General features: G+C 39.9%; 1 protein-coding gene and 1 long non-coding RNA gene across 4 annotated transcripts in view; one reads left to right on the forward strand and one right to left on the reverse strand.

The window, feature by feature from the left end:
• Phyhipl (phytanoyl-CoA 2-hydroxylase interacting protein like) overlaps nt 1–11,198 on the reverse strand; it is a 36,974-nt gene extending 25,776 nt beyond the window's left edge. Inside the window, exon 1 of one of the 2 annotated variants that reach the window (XM_038342832.1) lies at nt 11,024–11,198. In XM_038342832.1, the coding sequence (XP_038198760.1) occupies nt 11,024–11,039 (16 nt within the window). In that variant the 5' untranslated portion in view covers nt 11,040–11,198. Of the gene's footprint in view, nt 1–9,947; nt 10,244–11,023 lie in introns of those variants that run through there. The other variant, XM_038342831.1, reaches the window with a different exon arrangement.
• Nucleotides 10,615–19,567, forward strand: part of LOC119823064 — a 105,207-nt gene continuing 96,254 nt past the window's right edge. For both annotated transcript variants that reach the window (XR_006020881.1, XR_005286892.1), the window contains exons 1-2: nt 10,615–10,796; nt 18,938–19,060. This is a non-coding gene — a long non-coding RNA (uncharacterized LOC119823064). The remainder of the gene's footprint in view (nt 10,797–18,937; nt 19,061–19,567) is intronic.

Genomic DNA, 19,567 nt, shown 5'->3' on the forward strand with positions numbered 1-19,567 from the left:
TCATAAGCTTGTAGATGACAAACCAGCCAACCAAGCAGGCACTAGCTCCTGATCCTATCACTCCCACAATGAATTATCAACACTGACTAACAGACAGAAAGCAACGCTATGAAAGGGGACAGAAGGGCAACTAAGCAGCTTGGAAAAGACTACCAAATTTTCCTAATTGTCCTCAAACTCTCTTCCTGTGAGAATCAGATGGGTATTTCTAATAGGCTTTCTTCCAGATGTTTCATTTTTTAAAATATTTATTTATTTATACAATATTCTGTCTACATGTATGCCTGCAGGCCAGGAGAGGGCACCAGACCTCATTACAAATGGTTGTGAGCCACCATGTGGTTGCTGGGAATTGAACTCAGGACATTTGGAAGAGCAGGCAATGCTCTTAACCGCTGAGCCATCTCCCCAGCCCCAGATGTTTCTTTTTATATATATCATAGGCATTTCAAGCCCAACTTGTCCAGAAATGACTTTGATGACTTATTACCAAGCTTATCCTTTTAGATCCCCTTCACTAAACCATTCCAATGTTATTCACTTGTGTCAAGATATCCAACCCCCAATCTAGCACATTTAGCCATCATCAACCCATTTCATATATCACCCCTTCAGTATAATCACAAAGTTTGCAAATGTTTGCCTTGAATGTTGATTAATTATATTACTTGGTGGGGGTGGAATTACTGACTCTTCCCCTAAAGGTTTGGGTATAGTTTGTCCCCTAAGAAGAGTTCATGTGTTGGAAGTGTGATCCCCATTGCAGCATTAGTAAGTGATGGTGGAACCAATTAAATTACTAGGCATGTAAATTCACTTGCCACCAAGGCTGATGACCTGAGTTCAGTCCTTTGGATCCACATGACAGAAAGAGGGAACTAATTCTCAAAGTTGTCCTCAGACATTCACATAAGCACCATTACATATAGCCACAGTCACAAAAATAAGTAAACACATCAATAAATAAACAAATTAAATGTAAAAGAGATGGTGGGACCTTTTAAGAGGTGGGACCTAGTGAGAGGTCACTAGGTCACCGAGGTCACTGCCCCAAAGAATAGTAAAGTAATTTTGGGCCCTAGTTAGTTCATGTAGGAGGGTTGTTATAAAGACCTCCCTGGTCGCTCCCTAGTTTCCTGTCTTGTGTCTTGCTATGTTCTTTCTTTCTCCTCTCCTCTCCCCAATACTGGGTCTCTTATCAGGATGCCATGTGCCATAAGGTGATAAAAACAGGGAAACACTTACCAGATCCATCACCATGCTGTTTAAGGTTTCCATCACCAAAACTATGGTGTAAATAAACCAGTTTTCTTTACAAATCCCTGTGGTTATGGTACTTCCTCAGAGCAATGCAACATCGACTAATATTGCTCCCCTGCTTCAGAAACCATTTGGTCATGCTCCTCAGAGCACTGTTTCTCAGGTGTAGATACTAGATTACTAAGAGTAACACATCTGGAAATGTGTTAGAAAAACAAATTCATGGGCTCCACCCCAGATCTAATCAATCACAAACTCAGGGAGTGAGGTTTGTTTTGACAAGTCATCCATGGCGTACATTTTGAGAACCAGACCCACTGTCAAGAGATTTAAATTTCTTTTTTAGGACAGAGATGATTAAAGGATCAGCAAACATTATTTAGCTTTCTTTATCATTATTTTGAGTTATTTTGAGCTACTGGGTCACAAATAGCACTTATCAAATTGGGCTGCAGTACCTGATTTTGAGTAGACATCAAAGAGAAAACTTGGTTTACTGCACAGCAATTACGAAGATTGGGTTCTATCTGCTATAGCTTATATTCAGGTATGGGAAGATATACGCTCAAGTGAAATTTCAAATAGACTTTGGGTATTTGCATGCAGCACTCAGTTCTTTTTAGTCTAGGTTCACGTGTCTCTATTTGTTCCTTACTCTCAGCGAACAAATTCAGCACACTAAGGGATTGGGATGATTTTTATGTCCTGTACAATTATACTAGGAAAGAAGTTAAGTCTAAAGTGTAGCTATCCTTTTAATTACCTATATAAAGTATGCACTATCATAAAATTAAATACATTTCTAGATTAAAAAGAACAAGAACCATTAACCAAGTTTAACATGGATATACTGAGACCAATTTAGTTTAAAATGTCAGCTACCTGCTAATTAGTAGAGCTAATTTTTCTGCTGTTACTGACCACACTGGCAGCTATCTACTATAAGATTTCAGAAATTGCTACTAAAGCTAAAGAAAGTCAGTCTTTGGGGGGGGGGGACAGGATTTAGACTGTAGCAATGAAAAATGACAAGCTTTCCTTACATTTTAAAAGAAATTATTTTTCAAAACAATTACATGGTCTCTGACAAGTTCTAGAACTTGGCAGCAAAATAGCAGCTGAAGTCATTATGACTCGAGAATTAAAACATGTTCAAAGCAACCAGATCTCATGTACTTCAGACTGGCCTTGAATTCCTGACCCTCTACCTCCCAAGCTCTACAATGATAAACATGTCTCACCATGCCTGCCTCAACTACTCTTTTAACAGTTTGGTAGAATACAGAATATGATATGTATAAATCTTAGTTAATACTTATTAGTATAAATCTACATGACTTCAGAGTTTATACCACCTCTGACCCTTAAAAACATATTCACAGAATTGTAAGTGTACCTGAAAATGCCTGCACATAGAAACATCACCTCCTAAACTCAGACACAAGGACCTACAGGGTCATCGATCTTGGAGCAACCCCACACAGGGCTAACTTTCTACACTGACTTCCTATGGATCTCTGTATGATGTACATAGTCTCAAAACTTTGATAATATGAAATTAATATGAAAATAAATTTATAAACATAAATTACTACAATTACATAAAATGGGCATGTGTGTTCCAGTATGCTTTTACATATATCAACAGGTGGCAGGCTTGGGGATCTGGCTTAAGGACCATGATAACTAACTCCTAGTTTAACATCATAGACATAATTACAGAAACTGTTTCCATAATAAATGTACAAGATTATCTTGGTTCTTGTTGGCCTTAGTCACTAGCTTTTAAGATTTTAAAGACTGAGACATTTATCGGCATTCTCCTCCTGGAGGATGAAACAAGACTCCATTAAAATTAAAGTAAAGAGTAAAATTGTGTATGCCTCATGTTTTTGTTTTTGTTTTTTGAGACAAGGTTTCTCTGTAGTTTAGGAGCCAGTCCTGGAACTAGCTTTTGTGGACCAGGCTGGCCTTGAACTCACAGAGATCTGCCCGCCTCTGCCTCCTGAGTGCTGGGATTAAAGGTGTGCACCACCATGTATGCCTCATCTTATGACTAGTAAGGCACCTTCTGTTCTACCTGTAGGTAGCAAATCCTGTGTGCTGTAGAAAACAAAGAACAGATGTATTCATAGAAGTTGCCACAACCACTATAGTCAAGAGTACATACATCAAATCTCCAGAGCAGCAAATGGACCACAACCATAGTTCAAATGTTCATTAAAATGGCAAACTAGCTACAAATCCAGCTGAGATGCCCTTTGATCCACCAGAGCTGTGAAGTAACTTTGAACTACTAGAGCCCCGTCAGCCTTTTTAACATACCTGGACTGAAAATTTAGTTCATCTTTGGGATCCAATTTTAGCCTCCTCTGTACTGTGCTCACTTTTTCCTTCAAGGAATGAAATACAACTAACCCCTGAGGGACCACTCTAAAATCGATGTCAAATCCAGACCTCTTTCTTCCACATAAGTTCTCGTCTCCCTAATGACACAGGTAGTTTCAATGAGTAATTGTTCTCCCCATTCTAGAACTCCTTTTCAGAGAACACAACTGAAGAACCTGTGCCATACATTTCTGGGTGGTTTCCTCAAGTTCCATTTAGATGCCTTAGCACAAATGCTCTTTTCTTCTTTATAGTAATAAACCTGGAAGGCCTCCAAAGATTCTAACACTATCTTTATGTAGATGGGCAAAAGTACCTCTATTTCACTACCCCCTCTTAAGCAGCAAAGAGCTTGTTTTTATAAAGTAACACCTTAAAACTTCTATCATTAGACTATAAGTTTTCTGCATTTCTGCTAGAAACTTTCCAACACCAGTTTTTTCTTTTTAAAGATATATGTATAAAACACATCCTTCTTGGCCAAGCAGTGATGTGTACACTTTTAATCCCAGCACTCGGGATGGAGTCTCTGTGAGCTCAAGACCAACCTGATCTACAAGAGCTAGTTCCAGGACAGCTAGGGATGTTACACAGAGATACCTGAATAGAGTTATGGATCTCCTGAAATTGCAGGGTCCAAAATTAGAGAGAAACTCTGTCTCAAAAAACCAAACCAAACCAAACAAAAACAATTCACATTCTTCTCAGTAAGACAATTCAATTAGAAAGTCTGAACTATTCTGTGTAGTATGGATGAACAAAATGATGGCCCTAAAAAGGAATATGTATTCGATAGTAGGTAGTACTTCTCTAGTGATACAATGTCTATGAAGTAGAGAAGTTCTTCTTGAAAAGGATGTAGGACACACCTGGATGTACACTGAGACCTAAAATCTTCAGTGTGAAAAACCGATGCCTCCAAATACTTGCTTTTCCTCATGCTTTCCCCCTTGTCAATAATTCTGATGTTCAACTTTCCAGACTTACAATTCTAGTTATTCCAGATCACATTCTACTCTGTCTGGAATTCAGTCCTGAGGTCTGTTGTGCACCCCTCCACCTTGCCAACACCTTGTGTTCTGACACCTGGGCGTAGAGCATTCTCAAGCTCTCTGTGCATTTGACCCCCGATGTTCCTGCTTTGCTACATACCTCTGCTACACGTCTTTACAAATGCTGACTTTCCTCCTCAGCTGTGTATGTACAAACATATTCTACTCAGTGAGACAGTAGAGTAGTTATAGTCTTGAGGTAATAAAATATTTGAAATAGTTACAAAATGAGGTACATATATATTAGCACGGTAAGAAGATATTTCAAATAATTAATAATAAATTAAGAGATTCTTAGAGCTGGGTGGTGGTGGCGCACGCCTTTAATCCCAGCACTTGGGAGGCAGAGGCAGGCGGATCTCTGTGAGTTTGAGGCCAGCCTGGTCTACAAGAGCTAGTTCCAGGACAGGCTCTAAAAAAGCTGCAGAGAAACCCTGTCTCGAAAAACAAAACAAAACAAAAAAAAACAAAAAACAAAAAACAAAAAAAAGAAAGAAAAAAAGAGATTCTTAGAAAGAAATTGAACAGAAATAGAAAATAAACCCAAGAAAGAGATGTATTCAACAAGGCGAAAGGTAAATTTTGAAACTCTGACTAAGAGCAGAGAAGCGAATATAGAAACTAAAGTAATTAAGCTTATTTCAGCAAGGCAACAAACTGCTGTTATTACTGAAGCTGATATAAAGAGTAAATGGGAGCAGACTCACTCAAGTTAGAGGAAAAGCAAGATGGGACAAATGAGTGGGAAATATTAGTGAAGATAAACCAAGTGACCTGATTGTTGTCTACACAGTGTTCTGCCTGGAGTGACTCTCTGAGAGGCCTGTCTGGGCAACCAGTCAAGTGCAGTTACTGCTGAGGCCACACAGCCATTCTGCCACTGGAGGGAGTCTGTTCACATAGCCTTTGATGAGACTTTTCTCTCTAAAACTTCTTGGTCTTCTGCAGAAATTGAATAGAGCTCCCAGCAAGAGTAAGAATTGGTTTAACATAGCTGATGGTTTTCTTGCACTTGTCTGCTTCCTTTAGCGTTTATTTAGTCATGTAGTTCTTTGCTCACTAATGAAAATTTACAGCACCTTCACCGTGGTATCTGAGGCAAAGAAATGAATACAGAGACATAGGACACAGAGCACAGCAGCTGTTAGAAGAGGGCATGAAGAAAAATATTGTCAAGCAAGGGCAGGGGGGAGCTGAGACATACTTGTTCAAAGTGTGTGTCCAGGTCACAAGGCACAGGGAAAGCAGCCACAGATGTGAACTAGAGGCTCAAAACAGCTTCTAGGACTATGAGTGGCAAGTTGGGATGGTTGCTGAGCAGAGGATCAGAATACTGCCGCTGTGATTCTCTTCAATTTACTTTTAAGATTCAGAATTTATTCAGAATAATTTCTCATGAAATTATTCTAAATTATTCTAAACAGCACACAACTGAATTACTAACAGGGATACAAATATTGGCTATAAAAAAGAGGTTAAAAAATTAGTACATTCAATTCAAGAGAGTATGAAGACTATAACATTCCACTCCCAATAATTTTTCTACATTTTGCAAGAAGAATTGTGGTCTATGCTTATATAATACTTCAATCTACATTTCAAAAGTCATATATGATTTTTATCATGCCTGTTTTTCATGAGGGTGCCTCGGGCTAAAACAGGTTAAGTAACTTGCCCAAGGTTACAGAGCCAACACGCTAACCTGGCCATCTGATCTGCAATGGTATTACTGCTATTCCATACTGCATGTCAGTGGGATTGAGCCATGATTACCTCACATTCATGTGATTAAGACATTAAAGGCACACATCACAGGAGTTCTTTTCAGGCATTTGCTTGCTTCAGAGATGTTACCACAGGGTATCTAATGTAGACTGTGCCATTATTCATTTTGGTTACTTTAAGCTCCCAATGTTATGATGTGTTTAAGTCACATATCCAAAGCATAAAAGAATGTTTCAGCTCCTTCTATAATTTAAGTAAATAAGATTTCTTAAAGGAATCTATATTTTGAATATATAAAGAAGAACCCCCTTCCCTTTCTCCACAGAACTACAAATACAAAGAAACTGTAGTTTCCTTAAGTTGTGTTCTCTTGTTAAGAAGCATAATAAACCTCATACACCAAATCTAGACAGCCACAAAACAACCTATTCAGAGAGATAATGACTGTTAAAGACAGAAAGCTTTGGGAGGCATGTGTTAATATTATAAAAAAATCAGTCTTTCCTACTTCTCTATAACAACAATACAGGAGTACATATGTGTGTGATAAAAAGACAATGAGATTCAGAACTGATACAGAATTTTGTATAAGGGTCAGTGAGCTATTTTTTTTTTCTTGTCACAGGAGGGTAGGCACCTCATGCAGCTATAGGAAGAAACAAACTAAAAATGGATTCCCATCTTTCTAATATTTTCAGATGAAACCTGGATGTTTTTCTTTCCATTAAAAAAAATCATTGTGAAGCAACATGCTGTATTCAATAATGAGTGCACCAGAGCACTCTAGAGCTAGGAGAAGAAGCACTTGCCTGCTTGGGGGATTAACAGAAAAGCCCGCAGAGCTACTCTGCTCATTCCAATAGTTCCTGCCTAAAATCCTCATTCTGAACTACAGTGATTAGCACTCGGGCAGGAACCACATACTAGCAACAAAGCAGACATGCCTGGGAAAGACTACTCACAAGGTAATATGCATGTGTATTTACAGGAACCCTTTAGCTTTATTAAAAACCCAGTGCATGACTATTTGAACTCTGATATTCTTCCAAGTTCACTAACTTTTCTGCAAAATAAATAAATAAAAGGAAATGATGTGAGCAGATGCTATCAATCAGCATAAACTATAATTTATAGGAAGACCAGCAACAGACGAAGCATAAGAGGAGAGCCAAAGAAATGAGAGACAGGCAGTTACACACCAGGAGCCACAGCTGTGCTTCACGCAACATGATACAATTCAAAACATCTGCAGGTGGAAAGGAAAGCACATTAGCGGCCCTACTAGAAATATCTACCGCATTTCCAAGGGATTTCATCCCATTTCTTACCAAGTTAACAAGAGCAAAGTGAAATGATTAACAAGTAAACCACAAACAAAGCAATATACCCCATGATCATAAAATAAAACTACAGCTCTATGGACCTAGAATAAAAACATACCTTCAGCTACAAATGTTGCCATAACCTTGCCTTTCTACTTCATGTGTTGATGGAAGTGAAGCACTGAGATCTGAGAAAGGGGGTGTGAGCGAAGGGCAGGGAGCTGTAGTATCTCAATAGGAAACTGTGTTAAGGAGGGTCTAGTTAACAGATTCAGTACAACACATTACACAACTCTTCTACAAAAAGTGTCATTCCCTATAAGTTATTCTTATGAAACCAACTAACTGATTAGAAATTGCCATATATCAGAACAGGGTCACAAAGGGGAGAGGGAGACAAGCATTTGACAACCTCTCTATGGAATTTCTCCATTTTTTTTACATATGGCATGGTTCTTTGTACTCCTTGGTTTCAATTATTTTAAAAAATGAAACCTGATTAGTCCAGCATAAATCCATCAGAGGACTACAAATAATAATTGTCATAGCTATTGCTTGATCCCAGCATCCCCCTCAATTAAATGTTACATAATTTGGTCACTTGGCAGGATTCATAATGTCAACCGAGATGCTAAAAATGGACCCAAAGAGCTACTATTCTAGAACAGACTATAGTAAAATCAACGTTAACTTGTACACCGTACATTAGTGACTCTGAACTTCATTAAACAAATATTTCCCTAAAAGCCATGATGAACATAGTGAATGCAATTTAAAACACCAAAATTATTGAAGTTGGAAGAACAACACTGAGTTATCTAGTCCCACTGACTATTCGAATAAGCACGTATAAATCACTGAACTAAATAAATATCAAAGCTACTTTCACCTCTAAAACCAATCTGAGATAATAAAAATAGCTTCAGTTTAGGAAGGTAACATTACTAATGACATCTACCGATGAAGGAAATATAAGCAGCCTTTACCATAATATTTATTTACTCTCACTACATCTCTCTTAGAAGCTAAGGTTTGTTGGGTTCAAAGCATTTGAATTTTGGTTTCAAAATTATTCAAAAATAAATTCATATTAACAATAACAAATGTATTAGTAAACAGGACTTTAGCTCTCACACTACCTAAATGTTTAAAATATCAATGCCTAAACCAGTTATTAGCATTTAAATGCTTTTAAAAACAAGATCTTTGTTTCCTATATGGGTTACGATGTTAAATGTTATGATCTTACTGTATAGCAAATATCTCTCATAACTTTCTTTAAAACGCTTAATAGCCATATTCATATACAGTTAAAATTTCAATGATAGTCAAGTGTTTCCATGTCAACTGATTTTCAACTGTGTTATATGCAGAATTTTACAATTATCTGGCCAATCAGCAATCAGACGACTTCTTTACAAATGAAGTTTTATTCCAAATCACTGCAACAACACTGATCCTCCAATCCTCCAACTAGTCCAGCACACCGCTCTGGGCCCACACTGCACTTTAACACTCGGACCTGTGATCAATCACTATTTTTTTTTTTCCCGGAGGCTGTCAACTTTAACAATAGAGTACCGACACATCAACACACAATGGTACGTGCTCCACACACACTGAATCCCAGCAGATGTAGAGGACCCAGTCCTGTACAGATTTTTTTTTGACATTTCTCAGAATCGCTCCCTGCCCAGAGCCAGGAACCTAGTGTCTGTCCTTGGTGCTGAAACGCAGCTTTTCCGCCCGCCGACTAAAACACTACGAGGCTCACCCCAGGTAGTCACTTGCCGGGGTAGGAGGTTTGCACCGAGATGGAGAAGTTTCTGGTCAGCCAAACCTAGCTAGCCTTTGCGGTGGCGGTTGTGCCGGGAGATCCAGGACCTGCCTGCTGCAGAAATAGGCAGCACCGGGCCGCGGACCCGAGAGGCGCCCTCTCCACAGCGGAGCCCTCTCCCGCGGATCCGAACGGCTCCCTCTTCCCAGTGAAGCCCTCTCCCACGGACCCGAGCCTCGGAGCCTTCTCCCGCGGACGCGAGAGGCGCCCTCATCCCCGGTAGCCTTCTCCCGAGAACCGGAGAGGCGCCCTCTCCCCCGGCAGCCTTCTCCCGCGGACCCGAGAGGCGCCCTTTCCCACGGACCGAACCGGACCCCCTCCGCCCGCGTCCTTTTGTCTCCCGCCGATGTCACCGTGCCTCACCGTCGCGGTCGCACAGCTGGATGGCCTCCAGGCTGAGGTTCTTGATCTCCTCACAGGGGCTGCTGGGGCTGCTGAGGGCATGGTCCAGGCGCGGCACCTCCATCTTCGAGACCCCGCGTCGAAGCCAGGCGCCGGCGGCCGGCGGGGCGAAGGGCGGGAAAGGCCTGAAACGGCTGAGGGGCGGGCAGAGCCTCCGGTCGGGAGTCGCGGCCCGAGGCGACGGCGACGGAGACGGCGGGCGGCGACGACGGCGGCGGCGGCTGGAGCTCCTCCGAGTGCGCGGCTCGGAGACTGAACGCCGGCCGGCGCGAGCGCGGGAGGAGCGCGCTCTCGGCTGGAGGGAGGGCCGCGCACGCGCACGCACGCACGCGCACGGGAGGGGGGAACCTGGGGTGGACGCGCCTACCTGCCCGCACACGGGCCCCGCCCCCTCCGCCTACCGCGCGCAGACCCCGCCCCCTGCCTGCCACGCGTACGCGCCCTGAGCAGATCCCGCGCCCAGCCTGCGGAGCACGCTCGCGTGCGCTCTAACCTGCCTCTTCCTGTGGCGCACGCACCCGCCGACCTATCCCGGGTCCTAGGCGCGCGCGCACGCGCGCCGGGCGGCCTCCCTCCGAGCCCCGGTCCCCGCACGCGCGCCCTCGGCTTCCCAGGCGTCGCAGCGCGCGCCGCTGCGCTCTGGAAGCGAAGGACGGCGGAGCGAGCGCGCCACGGCGAGCGCGGGCCGTGGGAAGCTGCTCGGCGGGTCGCGCGCTCTCTCGCCTGGCGATGGCGGCTTGGCTAGCTTTCGCAATGCCTGGCAGAGCCGGACTGCCCACCCATGTTGCAGCGAGGCGAGCGCGCGCGCAGGTTGGTTGTGGAAACTGAGGCCCGGGTCACTCTGGGTCCCTGTTCCCCGTCTAGCCCCGGGTCTGCGCGCCTCACGAGGCCCTGTTGTGAGAAATGAGCCGCCACCTGAAGACTGCACGGGGCAGGGGGCGCGCACTCAGGTCGGTGCGGCCGGACAGGTGAGGCAGCGGGAAGCCGGCTAGCTGCTGAGGAGGCAGCTTCCGGGTGACAGCCACTTGTCAGCCTACCTTCTCTGTCACTCATCTAAGGAACAAGTCTTCAGTGCTCTCCCTGGGCCGGGCATTGTTCTGGCTGCAAATGCAGGCAGAAGCACATCACCTGCTCTTTGTCACAATAGAAAACGATGAAGAGGGACCTGTGGTCCTCCAGGGATGCTATACTTGCATGCCCCGTTGCTTTCAGTGGCACCTGAAATATTGCAGCGCACTCCTGACAGGGCAAAGGTTTTAAAAATAAAGTCGATATAGGTGACAGCCTAATGGCCTCTGTTCCCATTAGCTGATTCAGAATACTTTTTTGTTTTTCTTGATATCACAGGATCAAAAGAAGTCCTTCTCCCCTTTATATTGTTTAATATTGGTAATTATATAAGTTCCCCGTTTCCTGATTTTTTTCCCAATTTCAAACATTGATATTCACCAATTAAAAACAGTTTACACATAGATCTCTATATGCTACCTTTTCTGGTCACATCCATTTGGCCATAAACAACTGTAGCTAATTAACTGAAGTCTCATAAAATGGAAGTACCACCTTAGATAAAATCAGCCCACAAGGAAGCCTGGCACAATTGCTAGTTGATAATAAGAATCTGTGTAGGGTAATTTGGTATCCGTACGTGAAATATCCTCATTATGACCTTAAAGGCTTAATGAAGATGGATCTCTGTTTTGAAGTTTACAAAAACATTCCAGTATTAAGGTAGGGGAGTCCCTAAGGAGAGAGCAAATTGCTACCTGCCAAGAGAAATGGCAAGACAGTAGTTATTGGATGAATTTCTTATGTTCAGAAGCCTGGCTCAGTAGAACTGGATATTGACAGCCAAAGCGCAGTGGGTTTGTCTTTCAGAGAATTCTCATATTTACAAATCACAAAGGGAACTGTAAACTACAGAAATAGTTACTTGCAATAAAAAATGTAACAAGTATTCATAAACTTTAATTCATACAATTATCACCTGGTATATTCAGGACAGTATAGTAGGTGACTGTGAACAGGGCATCATGGGAAAAGAGAGTGTACTAGTTACTTTTCTTTACTATCCCCAAGCTGTTGGCATAGCTTAAAAGAGAGATGGTTTAGTTCGGTTCAGTTTCAGCAATACCAGTCTATCATGGTAGCAATGGCAGATGAGAAAGCAGAGAGTGGTGGGAAGCAGTCAAGGATAAAACACCTCCAAGGTCCTGTCTCCAGTGACCTGCTTCTCCATCCGGGTCTCACTTTTCAAGTTCTCCACAGTCTCCAAAATAGCATCACCAACTAGACCGAAAAATTGAAGCAGATTCAGATTATAACAGGGAAGGCAGCAGTTTGCTTTCTGTGACTGCAAAAAGTGTCTCAGTATTTAAAAAGTCACTGAGAGCCAATAGAATGGCCACGAACCATCATATTAAGAATAAGGTACCTTTATCAAAAATCATGACATTTACTTTTTGGGCCAGACATGTACCAAAGTACCAAAGATATGGCTACTCTTCAGTGAGAAAGAGCCACCAGACAGAATTAAGAAATCGCAGGTTTAAATTGTTAGTCACCAACTTAAAGCAAACTACTAGGAACAACTAGGAATAGAAAGGAATGTCATTATAGACATAAAAGTGGAAGTCAGCATTCTATTCCAATAACTTTTCTTTCTGATATTCCCAGAGATCATTTAAAATAGGACATACCACTTATCTGCTTGAGGTGTTCGCTGTCACAGTCAAAGGTCCTACCTTTTGAGGCCCAAGCCCAAAGGGTGCAGTTTCTGTAAATATGCTCCCCCAGTTGTATCCTTGTTGGTTTATTTTCACAGTTGTTACTTCCAGTTCTCTTATAAAGACAACTTAGTTACCTATGTTATGATTCATGAGTTAGTGTACATCAAGAATTGAATTAAATTTGAGAAGTCCCTTAGTCATATCCTAATCAGTTCCTTACCCAACATTGGAGCCCTTGACAGGAAGCTATCTTCTTATAATGATGAAGTCCTCGTGCGCTAATCTAAACTCTTCTTTATTTTGAACACAAACATGCCTCCAACAAGGGCTTTAATTTTTCCTCTTTTAGTATTTGTCATGTGACAGAACTTTTCCTGAGGAGATACAACACACATGTCTGCTTACCCTAGAGAATCCTCAACAAACCAAAGTTCGGATACCACCAAAGTCAACTTGGTGAACCAATCAGTTTTATTAGGGTTACTTACAAAAGTATGGGGGAGGGGTTACTTAGAGAAGCAGAAATGATTCAGGCAGCTGTATCACCAAGACCCCGCCATCACCAGCATAAGTGACAGCTCACCAAAGCTGGGTAACCTGGAGCACACTGCACAGCCTGTAGGCAGCTCAGTAAGTGAGAAAGTACACTCCCCAAGTGACTGGTCCAAATCTCTTCCAGGCAGCTAGGGAGGTTTCTGATTCTTCCATGCAGCAGGTCTGGTCTTAGAGTCATCTTTGCAGCTTTTCTCCTCTGAGAGCTCAGGGGCCTTTGGTCTGAAGGGGACTCTCAGCTTTTACTGCTTATTCTGGGAGGGTGGGAGGGAGGGAGGGAATCTGGTAAATTTCAGGGACTGAAACTTTTAGTTGTTTACCTTCCGGCTTAAGGTCCTTTCTGTAGAGTGGAATGTAATCTTGGGGGAGAGTGTTATGCAGCCGTATTACAAGTAATAATTCTCCCTCTTGTTATGTGTATTCAAACCCACAGCCGAGCAGTCCCACTTCCTTTGAACCTTTCTTCATTTGAGCTTAGCCAAAAGACAGAGAACCAATTCTTCTTTCGAACATTGCTGGTATCACATCATTTTAGATTTTTCTATCAATATAGAAAGTCATCTTTGGAAGTTAAAATTCTTATCAATCTATATATAATCATACTAAGTTTAAAATTTTAATAAAAATATAAAGGAACACATAATAGTCTATAATGATCTATCTTTGCTCTATGTCAGACATCTTGTAGCGCGACCCAAAATAAGCCTTTCTGTCAGTTACAGTTAGCTGCTCATACAGCCTGACCTTGTGAGTACAGAAGAACTTATACTTATTCCCAAGCAGTTTTATTTCCCTTGTGACATAGTTCTAGACACATATTGTTAGAGTTCTTCAAGTTCCGCACTCCATACAATATGCTAAATCATTAAATTCAATTGCAATACTTTGAATGTGCTTATTTTTATTACTTCAAATTGCCTAAGATTTTTTTAAATCAAAGCCAAAGGAAAGAAGGCAACAGAACCTTTGAATAGGCTAAATCTGTCTTTTATGATCTACACCAGGCACATCCTAATTCTCTATACCTAGGTGAAAATCAAGAGAGGACCAAAACCCTAGAAATAATCACAAAATACGTAATAAACAAAGGCAGTGTTTTTCAAGTTTTTTTCATAACATTGCTATAGCCTTTATTATGAACATCAGGACAAAAGAAAATTCATGAGTGATAGGAAGTGAAAGCAATAAAATATACTAAATTAATTTGCCTTGAATCAAATACTGTCTTGATTTATGAAGATCAAATGAGATAATGCATATAATAATATAGTATGAACCATGAATAAAAAGTTAGAATATTGTTATTTTGGGAGACTTAGATTCTAATTTTTTTAAATGTAATGATTTTTGTAGTACAAAATTCTTGAACTAGCTCAGTAATCATTTTAAAACACCAAGAACATCTGTATTTAGATTAAATTTATGATTATCATGCCAAGGCTTTTAAGACAAGATGATGGTTCAACATATGCAAATTAGTTAATGCACTATATTAACATAGCGAAAAATAAAAGTTGTATGATCATCAATAGATATAAGAAAACATTCAGCAATATTCAGCATCCTTTCATGTTTAAAAGGCCTTCAAATTTTTAATTATACAAGGAATATACCTTGACAAAATAAAAGCCAGATGTCACAAATGCACTGGTAATATCAAATCAGTGAAAAGCTTCTTAGCTCTAAATCAGGACTAATGCTCATTTAACAAAGTACTGAAAGTCTTTGTCAGAACAATTAGGTGGGGCAAAAACATCCACACAAGAAAGAAAAAAACTAAGTTGTTTATTTACAGATGACTAAGTCTCATATATAAAAACCTCCAAAAATGCCACAAAAAACAGAATAAATTCAGCAAATTTACAAGATAAAAAGTCAACATGCAAGTTAGTTGTGTTTGTATATACTGATAAAGGATTATCTAAAATAAAATCCAGTAAGAAATTTTATTTTCAGTAGCATCTGAAAGAATAAAAAGGGGTCTGGAAAGTTGACTCATCCATTAAGGTCTCATACTACTCTTGCCGAGGACCAGAATTCAGTCCTCAGTATATGCGCTGGCAGCTCAGAAACAACTCCAAGAATCCAGCACCCTTTCCTGGCCCACACAACTACCTGAATTTGTGCACATACCCTCATATGTACATATGCACATAATAGAAGATAAGGTCATTAAGAAAATAAAATGCTTAGAGATAAACTTAGCCAATGTTTTGGAAGTAAAAACTGTCAAACACTGAATAAATAACTTTTAAATGACAGATAAAGGGAAGTCATCAGTTTACATATATCTGAACAATAACATCAAAATGTCTACAGTAACCAATATAGTGTACAGATTCAATGAAATTTCTAACAAAACTGCATGACATTTTCCACAGAAACCCAACAAATCCTCTTTAATGTCAAGAAGCTATAAAACGTTTCAAAGAACTAAAATTATCTTGAACAAAAGCTACAAAACTGAAAATACCACACTTTATGATTTTAAGCTATATTAAAAATCTGTTCTGATAAAAACATTAGGCTACTACCATAAAAAGAGACCTGTTGACTAATGGAGCCAAATAGAAAACTAAGAATTTATACTAATGTGCATGAACTCCGTTTTTTTATAGTACAAAGAATGCATACTAGAGAAAGGTTTCAATAAATGGGATTTTAAAAAAACCTGAATTTCTCTTATATATAAAAAGAAAAATTGGACCTTCCCTTAGACCATACAGAAATTAATTCAAAACAGATTAAAGACTTAAACATAAGACCCAAATCTATAAAAAGAAGAAAACATGGAATAAACATTTGACAAAGATATTAAAAGTGGATTTTCAAATTTGACACAAAAATACAGGTATCAAAAAGTAGATGAAGACTGCATTAAAGTGGAAGGTATCTGCATAGCAAAATAAATAACACAGAGAAGCATCCTTAATAATGCAAGAAAAAATTGTAGAACATATATTTATAAACATTTAAGAATCCCACTAGCAAAATACAAACAACCCAATTAAAAAATGGACAAGAACATAGACATTTTTCCAAAGTGGACGTTAAAAATACCTCCAGATATAAGAAATGATGTAAGATGCTCAACATCACCGATCATAGAAGTAAAAACCTACAATATCAGCTAACATAATTATTAAAAAGTTGAAAGAAAACATGTATTGGCAAGAATATAGAATAAAGGGAAACTTGTACCCCATTGTGGGAATGTAAATTATATAAACTGGTACAAGCACTATGGGAAAAGCAATACAGAGGCGTCTCAAGATAATAGTAGAAGAGTTATTCTATGGCTCAACAATTCCACCACTGGACATTTTCTGAAAGTAAGAGTATCTTGTAAATATATTTGCATCCCCATGTTAGTTTACAATGTCATTCAAGGCTGAGATATGGGGAGAGCTTGAGCATCTGTTGGTTGGTGAACATGTAATAAATTATTATTAACCTTTAGAAAGGAGATCCTACCGTTTTTATGAACATGAATGGGTGCTGAGGGCGCTATGCTAGATAAAGTAATCCAGATACAGTACAGTGAACAGTGCAAGAAGAACAGGAAAAGCTAAAGTTAGTAGTGGAGTTGTGGTTATTTGTGCATGGTAGAGGGAAAGAGAATCCTAGCTGTGGTTTAAGTGAGTATCGGAGACCTGTGTATAAAACGGTGTTTGTAGATAACAACAGAAACGGGTGCCACAGTTGGAATTTGCCCCTATGGTAGATCGCATATGCTCCTACAAAACATATGCACACACAGCTGAAGCAAATGGCATGATAAGTTTGACTGTGGTAAGCATTTATGTAAATATATACCTGCATATCTAAACATGATAAACATCAATTTTTATTTGTCAATCATAGCTCAATAGATTTATAGAATTTTTAACTTCAAAAATGAAAATAATATCCTGGGGTCAGGAAATAAAGGTTGAAGTTCTAGCTCATTGCTCTCATGGACTTAATAGGATTAGTAAAACTTGCGACTTTTTCCCTCACTTGTGCCCTACCCAGTGTTTGTCATCACCTTACATTCTCCATCTCCAGCTTCTTTAGTCTCTTTCCATTCCCTCATCATACTTATGTCTTTGCCCACCGTCAAATATCCTTAGTTAAAAAAATAGCTTTGGCCGGGCGGTGGTGGCGCACGCCTTTAATCCCAGCACTCGGGAGGCAGAGGCAGGCGGATCTCTGTGAGTTCGAGGCCAGCCTGGTCTACAAGAGCTAGTTCCAGGACAGGCTCTAAAAAAGCTGCAGAGAAACCCTGTCTCGAAAAACCAAAAAAAAAAAAAAAATAGCTTTGCTAGAACAAGTTACTATCCAGTTTGTTATTATTTGTTCCACTGTATATAAGAAACTCGTCATAAACTGGGAAGCGCTGAGGAAGTTTGTTTTTTTTTTTTTTTTAAATCAACCCCATTTACTATTGGTCCTCATAAAACTTATCACCAATCTATAGCTTTCTGATTCTTGTTCTTCAAAAGTCATTTCAATTTGGTAAGGGTTTTCAAAACACTAAAATATCAAGGCCTTCTTTCATCTGCACCCTCTTTGATAGTTCAGTATTTTATTTCTGCTGAACCTCTGTAGTGCTGACCTCTTCTAGATATCTGCCAGCCTGTGAGCTTACCGCTTCTCAACTCTAGCTCCTGTTCTGTCCTCTTGGGGTAGGTATTCTTCAAAGTCCAGCCTTTGACATTATGTTCTTTCCTGTTTAAAGCTGTTTCCTTGAGGAATTCATGTGTGCTCATGAATTTTAATCTCTTCTCCATGCTTAATCTTTCACCTTTATTTTCAGATTCCTATTTCTGGCCCTCAACTCTAAACAAGGTGTTGCCCTGTTTCCAGGTGTCTAATGAACATGTTTGTGAACATTCTTGTCATCGTTACTAATTAATCATTTCTCCTCTGATTAGTTCACTTTCTGATTTTCTCCCTGATACTCATCCGCATCATCTTTTGTATGTCCCCTGTTTAATCTGAACCACCACTAAGATCAGTGCATGAGAACAGTTAACCAGTACTTCTTCACTATATTACAATGCTGCCATTTTCTGTCATTGATGCTGGGATGTCATCAGGCAGTCATAAAATTGCAAAGTAGTGCTGAAGGTTCATCTGTTTTATTCGATGAACAGAATGGATGGAAACTAGAGAGATAGAAAGATTATTACCATTTAGGCAAAAATTTGAGGTATTATAGGTTAGGAAGTATTATAATTAGGGTTGGAAAAAGGAACAATAGGTAATGATAGTGACACTGCAGTATTATCTTTCCAAAATTGTCAAAAATATTAAAATTGTCAGTATTTTCTATAATAGTTCCTATAATAGTATTATTTTATAATACTCATATACAGTACTGTATATAATAATGCCATAAGGAACAACAGTTGTTATGTTTCCCCAGTATTTAAAATCAAGTAGCTATTTTTCCAATGATATAACAGTAGATTAAAAGTGAAAGCAAAATCTTTAGGTATTGTTATTCTAAGTTTACAAACAAAGCTAAACAAAACTGGCCCATAGATCAGGTTGTCTTGAGCTGTCACTAGTCAAAATTTAAAGGAGTTTTTTTTGTTGATGGAGGAATTTTGGAATGAATGGAGTGGGGAAATGAAGAGTCTTCTTTATGGATGAAACTCTTCCATGTTTTCTTCTTCTCCTCAGTGGTCCTGCTTTTTCCTTCTCATCGTCTACTGCGGAACAGCATCTTATTCAAGGGCATCGACTTGACTAAGTACCTTTTGAGAAATCTTGGAAATGAAGTCTCCATGATGAGCAGAGATGCGGGTAAGTATATAGTGTAATAAGTCATAATGTCATAATTTGCCTCAAATTACTTTTCTTGCCTTCACAATATATTTATATAGGTTGTACTTTGCCTTATGCTTAAAGTGAAGTCATTTTGTTTCGGGGATAAAGGAATGGCAGAATAGGGTCTTGACTTGTACTTCCTATGTAGCACAGACTGCCCACCAAGTACTGGGATTATAGGTGTAACCAATTACATCCAACATCCTTTTGTTCTTTACTGACAAATAGGACCTTTGGTATATTCTAACATAGTTCAAAACTGCTCCCCAGAAACAGTGGTTTTGTGTCTCTTTAAATATAGCACAGAGGTGGCCTGGCAGCAGATCCTGCTTTGATTGTACTGTTAGAGCAGTGCAATATATGTCTTCTCTCTTAAAGACCATTCGTATAAGAATGGCTAATTTAACAGTCACGTCTGGTCTGGAGACTTTGTCTGTAATATCTTTGTATACAAAACTATCATATTGTATTTAGGTGAAGTTC

The sequence above is a fragment of the Arvicola amphibius genome, chromosome 9, assembly GCF_903992535.2.
Source record: "Arvicola amphibius chromosome 9, mArvAmp1.2, whole genome shotgun sequence".
NCBI lineage: Eukaryota > Metazoa > Chordata > Mammalia > Rodentia > Cricetidae > Arvicola > Arvicola amphibius.